The sequence below is a fragment of the Lampris incognitus genome, chromosome 18, assembly GCF_029633865.1.
Source record: "Lampris incognitus isolate fLamInc1 chromosome 18, fLamInc1.hap2, whole genome shotgun sequence".
NCBI classification, from domain to species: domain Eukaryota; kingdom Metazoa; phylum Chordata; class Actinopteri; order Lampriformes; family Lampridae; genus Lampris; species Lampris incognitus.
This window is the reverse complement of record NC_079228.1, coordinates 19,776,992-19,783,936: the sequence shown is the minus strand read 5'-3', so window position 1 is coordinate 19,783,936 and position 6,945 is coordinate 19,776,992. Positions and strand designations below refer to the sequence as shown.

Here is a 6,945-nt window from a genome sequence, read left to right as displayed (position 1 = left end):
TATTAGGACACAAACTACAATAACACTTTATTTCTGAATTGCTTGCTGTTATATCTTGCACTATGTCCTAACAACAAGAACCTTTATCGTGTATGTTTATATTTCTCGGCTGTGTGAGTGCTAGTGCACACCTTATGCCTTGTTTTGCATTTGGAGGCAGACTATAAAAACAACTAATACAACTGTGTATTTTGTACAAAAGGAAAATATCAGTTTATTTTTTATCGAGTTGTCCTCTTTTCGTTGTCTCGTAAAGCAGACTCGCACCTGTCTTTCGGAGCACTTTGATACCTGATTGTACAAAACGTCTTTGAGGCACTTGGTATTTTTCTGCACGAGTATTTTTATCACGACTGACCTAAGACACCGCGAGAACTCGAAACTGTACCGTGTGTCTCTTGTCCTTACTCGGTTTCTATTTAGGTGACGCACTTTTTGTACTGAACAGATATTGACAATCGTTCCAAATCTGATGCTAGAATAAAAGGAAAACACTTATTCTTGGTATGTCTGTGTGATATGGGTTTATTTGGCAGGGATCTGACTCTTCTGCAATGCCACATTTTCTGTATCAATTTGGCCATAGAGCAACTCTGACAGCGCGTTGGTCCCGGGTGTAAAAGTGGTCTAGCCTACCATCTAGTGGCTGAGTTTGGTACTACTTGATTATGACAGGCGTGGAGGGGAAGGTGGGCCAAGGCCTGCTTACCAGTAACCTACCTAACATCACAAGGGTACCTGGTGATATATGATGTGAGCTGTGGTAAGAGATGATTTTCGCTTGTTTCAGACGGACGTTTTTTTACTTATCCCCAAGTTCGGTTTCTATGCCCGTAGCCCACGTCAGTACAGGGGAGTATACTGTATGTAAGTATAATTTGTTAGATAATGTTGGTGTTAAAACATAGTGGTGAATATAGGAACCTTGTGATAAAGAAAATTGAAAAAAAAAACTATCGCAAATGTCTGAATCCAATATGCTTCCTGTTCTGTGGGCGGAACTATTCTGTGCTATGTAACATTTTACTGAAAAGGCCTTTTCGTGTGTGTGTGTGTGTGTGTGTGTGTGTGTGTGTGTGTGTGAGAGAGAGAGAGAGAGAGAGAGAGAGAGAGAGAGAGAGAGAGAGAGAGAGAGAGAGAGAGAGAGAGAGAGAGAGAGAGAGAGAGAGCGAGCGAGAGAATTGGGAAAAGCGTGGGAGGGACTCCTCCCTGTCTAACCAAACAAAAGGCCTGCTTAACTGCTGCCAGGCTCCATCTTGTCACTCACACACACGCACACACACACACGAACACACTGTTTTCTTCAATTAAAAAAGTCAGGATTTAAAAAAAACTGGCAATTATAACTTTCTAAGTGTTACTTTTCTGTATGTCACATGATTAAAATAACTAATTACGTTAGACATATTTGATACTGAGTTGACTTTCATGCCCAGGATGGTGTTGTTGGATTAGGTGTCGCTTTTAAATATATATATATATATATATATATATATATATATATATATATATATATATATATATATATATATATATATATATATAAATTAAATGCTTTTTGATACCCCACTCCAAATTCACAACCATATCCAGTCAGTAACCTAATAGGTTATTCTGCAACCCACAGAAACAAAGGATACTGACAATATGTTTCATGTATGTAAATGCTACACTTATAAAAGATGTCTATCATGTTCATACAAACACACTCAAATGACAAACCAGTCACATTGTTGGGAATTTTACTTCGCCTTCTTATACTGCAGAATAATACAAAATTCAGTATAAAAGTCTAATAACATGACAGAAGTAACACAAAACATTTTTTTTCCTGCCAGCCAGCAGCTATCATTGTTTATGGTACAAAATTATGTGAGGAGACATTATGATGTCTATATGTTCATTATTAGCACCATAGTTGAAATCGGTTGACACTCACTCATGCACGCACACTTACATCCAGGGCAAATCGCACATTTAGGAACACTCGCAGGTGTCAGGAAGTAAAGGAGGAAAGGCCCAAGCCAGGAAGAGGAAGTCAGGAGGCATGATTTCCTGGAGTGTCTGAGAAGGTCCTGATGAGCTCAGCTGTTCATTGTCCCTTTAGCTCTGCCATAATAACTAACAGCATGCACGTCTTGCAGTTACGAATGCAAATGAAAATCTAGATGGAGAAATTGCAAACTTTGGCTTACAAAATGCACCCATGGCTTTAATGTGATACTGCTCTGTGACCAGAAATGGTATTTCCTACTATATCCCAAAGCCTGGATCAAATGGTCTGCAAACAACCCCTCAAATGTACATTGCTGTCTTTGTCAAGAGTTTAAATGTTTTTCTTAGTCAGAAAATCTCTGCATGTCACTATCTCTGTGAGTGGCACTGTTGTCTAGGAAACGGTCACATGGGAACTCAATGAGGTCACCCTCCTTGAGAGTTGCGAGCCGCGCTGGACGGCTGCTCTGGTAGCTGGTAAAGTCGGTGGATGCTGCAGCGGTTGCCATGGCGGGACCGGAACGGTCGCCGGGTGGAGTACATGTGTCGCACGTGCACCGCTGACTTCCTCTTCTGTAGCCGCCGCCTCAGGCTCCGCCCAAGCCAGACCCCGCCAATCACGAGGAGTAGCACGGCGTTTCCCGCCAGCGTCACTACGGTGATGAGCTGGAGGTCAGAGGTCAGACCGCCACCTCTGCTGTGCTGCTCTGGGAGGGTGACCAGCCCGGCGCAAGTGGTCGCGGGGTGCAACCTGGCACACGGACCCTCCCACCACTCCTTCGACACAAACCATGTAGGTCACGTCTGAGCTGAGTTCACGAAGGGTCACTGAGCCGCGCCATGGCGCGGGCGGGTAAACGTAGCGGGGGAAACGGTCCGCTGTGCCGAACCTGTCGAACAGAACCCGGAAATGGACCTCATCCAGACCCCGTCCCTGAGGCCAGGTGTGTGGCGTTGGTGGTCTCTGGTTGTCCAGTGGATTGTGACGGTGCTGGAGGTGACATGGTCCACTGACACATTGGTGATGAAATGGCGGTTGAACACACAGGGGTCTGTGATGACAGGAAGCGCCTCCTCCTGATTTGACCTCAGAAGATCAAACTTCTCTCCTGTGGAAGAGGTGGTGAGCTGTGTGACCGGATCATATGAGTGTCTATCATTAGTGTCATTGTAAGCGGGGGTGGTGGGGGTAAAAGAGACTGGTGGATCAGTTCTCTCGTTGGCGTTTGACTTTCGTTTACCTTTGGCTCGTCTCACCGCTGCCTCAGCGGCAGGTCGTGACCTCGGGCGGACCGACACTTTCTTGAGTTTCTTCCTCTGCGGTGAGGGAGATGTGTCTGCAACATCTGGACCCCCCTGATCTCCCTGGATTCCCCCCCTCTTTCTCTCTCTTTCTCTTCCTCATCACTCCCTCTCTCCTCGCCGAGCCCTCCCCGTCCACCTCCCCTGTCACTTCCACGTGAACTGCAACTCTCTCGTCCACCTCGCCTCTCCTGCCATCCTCTTTCTTTTCCCGACCTTCTCCATTTTCCCACCCTGTCTCCTCCTGTGGCGCATCACCTCCGTCGTGTCCCCCCCCAGTCCCCAAGCTTCTTCTCCAGCACCTCCCCTCTGCGGCTCTCCTCAGGCTCGGCTTGACTCTCACACAGGCGGGGTCCAGTTCCCGAGGGGCTCCAGCTGGGAGCTGTTCACATCGTCCAGATATTTCCCCCTCAGCGTTGGCGGATATCGACACTGCACAAACCCAGTCAACAGTTTGCCCTGAGCGTGCGCAGAGGTCATCCACCGCTTCAGCTCCTCCAGGCGACAGTCGCAGGTCCAGTTGTTGCCATGGAGGTCCAAGTCGTTAAGGACGTTGTTGAGGGCGAAGATGTCCCCCGAGAGGCTGGCGAGGCGGTTGTCCTTCAGCTTCAGCACCTTCAGGCGTTTGAGTTGCGAGAAAGCCGACGCGTGCACGTTGGAAATGCGGTTGCGCTGAAGTCCAGCTCTTCCAGGCGCTGCAGGGGGTCGAGGAGACGCGCGGGGATTTCCGTCAGCTCGTTGCCGTCAATCAAAAGCTGTCTGACGCCCGACAGGCCCTTCAGAGCCCCGATGTCCACACGGGAGATTTTGTTGTTGCTGAGGGAGAGCTGGGACAGCTTTTTCAGATGTTGGAAAACGTGGTTCCCGACGTGCTGGATTTCGTTCTCAGAAAGCAGGAGAGTTGTCAGAGCTCTGAGCTGGGAAAACAGGACGACGTCGCGCACGGCGGACTGTTTGTTGTGCGCCAGGTTTAGGAAGCGCAGGTTGGCGAGCTTCGAAAAGGCGTTCTGTGAATGTGATGCAGCTGGTTGGATTCAAGATGGAGATAGTGCAGATTAGTCAAGCTCTTGAAAACAGAGTCCTGCAACTGTTCTATGGCGTTGCCGTCCAATCGCAGCTTAACGAGGCTGTCCAAATTGGCGAAGAGCTCCGCTGTGATTTTCTGATGCCATTGTTATTGCTGTATAGTATCGTTAATTTCTTTAACGGCTGCAAAATCCCAGGAGGTATTGCCGGTAACAGGTTGTGTCCCAAATACAGCTCTTCCAGCCCGGAGAGTTTCTCAAATGCTTTGACGTGAATGGTTCGTATTTGATTGTACTGCAGATTCAACCGGATAAGGTTGCTAAACCGCGCGAAGTCGAAAGACGAGATGTTACTGATGAAGTTCCCCCCGAGCTGAAGATCAGCACCTCCTCGGGAGCCGGGAAGCGACTTTGGGCACAGTGCGCAATCCGCGGTTGGTGCAGAGGAGCTGCTGTGCGTGCTGACAGTCACACCGCTCCGGGCAGAACCTCTCTCCGGCGAGGACGAGACAAACCCTTCGACAGACAACAACAGAAGGCACAGGACCGCCGCCAAAGTGTTGGTATCCATTCCCATACGGCAGCTGGCACAGCCTCAGCCTGGTGCCACATTCGCCTCGTGTCGCGTCGCCTCAGGTGCAGTCACTCCTCTCCTCTTCTGCAGCGGATGCCGAGGCGTCCATGATCCGCATGTTGCGCCGCGAAGTGCTCCGTAGACCCTGCAAACTCGCGAGTCCGGTCCCTAAACAGGACTGTCCATACAATGAATTAATTTGCGCAGCGCGCTCTGGTGCGGTCTGAGGAAACGCTCACCTCCCCAGTATGCCTCCATCCCCCAAGTGGTCATCTGCTGCAAATTACTACAGAGTTCAATCACTCGCGTTCACTCCACTGGCACTCGCACACGGACACATAAACACAGATAGGGGGGCGAGAAACCCTCCCCTCCCACCCACCCCCCCCTGCAACTTTAGGTCCCCTGCTAAAACCAGATGTGGACGATTCCTGACGCGCGGAATCGAGAGCCAAATTTGCACACCAAACTCATATTCGTTCGGCAGTGACCAGTACACCGAGAGGCAGAGGGGAGAGGGGTGGAGTGTCTATGTGGGGTTGTGTGTGTGTGTGTGTGTGTGTTGGGGGGGGGGTCATATAAACGTGCATGGCCAAACCCTTTGACCGAGTTCTGCGCGCGCTCCCGCGGGCACAGTGGGAATGGGGGGTGGAGGGGGTCTCGACTTTGGACCCGATCCCCAGTATGGACAAAGCAGACGGTCAGATTTCCTTCCCATCGGAGTCTCACGGGGATCCCGAGTTTTTGGATGCGAACTAATGCGCATGTGGAGCATGCCAAACTTGCTGGAACAAAGACGTCTAAGAAAAAGGGGGAGGGGGAATCTCAAATTCACACTCTTACTGTATTCCATTAGTAATGATGAATGATAGGGCGTGCAAAAGAAAATTCTTGCCTTTAAGCCACCCAGCCCGTATTTTGTTTCATTATCTGATACATCCGCATGAACCTTGTGTTTTGTGTATTTGATAACACTGTTTTCTGTCTGCATGTTTTTGACAAAGTTTTTCATCGTGTCTGCTGCTTATATTGTTGGTGTTCGCCTGTGGTCAGACAATGAAGTTATTCTATTGTATTCTAGTCTAGTCTAGTCTAGTCTATTTGCGCTACTGTCATTGCATTATTTGCAGTGCTAATCTACCAGTTCTGTCCATTTTCCCCAAACCCTGATCCAATCACCAACGACAGTATAAGGGCACCCAATAAACAAACATGAAGGACAATCAACACATCAGCGCCCCGTGTTATGCCGTACAGTGGGAACACTGGCCGCCATTAACTCTAATTGACCGGTGCGCTCTTATTAATGTGGCCTTGTGTTGCTCAGGGAGAGCCATGGAGAATCACACGCACAGATGGTTCACATTTGGAGGGACAGGAATTTGGGGTCGTGATGTGTGTGTGTGTGTGTGTGTGTGTGTGTGTGTGTGTGTGTGTGTGTGTGTGTGTGTGTGTGTGTGTGTGTGTGTGTGTGTTGTGTGTGTGTGTGTTAAGACTGCCGAGGCGAGGTGCCAGATCTTAGTTAAAGATCTAAACTTGAAAGCCAGGGAAATAAATGTATGCATGGGGAACGTGTGTTCAGTGCAGTGGGGCATGGGCAGTGTTTACTGTAGTTTGGGAGAATGATTCTGCGCTATTAGACTTTGAGGGCTTGCGCCCCGAGTGCAAAGCATGCAGCCCCGCTGCCAAGACATCTGATATTTACGAAACGTGACGTGCTTATATCTTGACACATGCACAAATACTTTTTGCGCACAGACGCACTCGTACATCTGCATCTCTACGTGCACCCCGTCTCTGTGTCGGAGGTTACAGTTGTCTTTTGGACAAATTGAATCCTCGTTTTTGTGTGTGTGTTTCTATAGTTTCTGCATTACATGGTGAGATCATATCTGGAGATTTGTCAACCACCGGGGGGAAACGGTCCCAAAGCGTGGTCTACTCACACACACACACACAAACAGACATACACACACACACGCACACACGCACGCATGCACGCACTCATATGTACAGATTGATTTAAGCACCCTTGAGAAACAAGTGATG

At 48.8% G+C, this 6,945-nt stretch overlaps 1 protein-coding gene across 1 annotated transcript; it reads right to left on the bottom strand.

Annotated features, from left to right (window-relative positions):
- Positions 1–1,737: 1,737 nt before the first annotated feature.
- Positions 1,738–5,190, bottom strand: tril (TLR4 interactor with leucine-rich repeats). The gene is given in 12 exon segments (XM_056298734.1): positions 1,738–2,510; positions 2,512–2,727; positions 2,729–2,932; positions 2,935–3,573; positions 3,576–3,647; positions 3,649–3,971; positions 3,974–4,306; positions 4,309–4,458; positions 4,461–4,697; positions 4,700–4,720; positions 4,723–4,812; positions 4,815–5,190. Coding segments are annotated over 12 exon segments (2,541 nt in total). The 5' UTR covers positions 4,900–5,190; the 3' UTR covers positions 1,738–2,339.
- Positions 5,191–6,945: the final 1,755 nt, after the last annotated feature.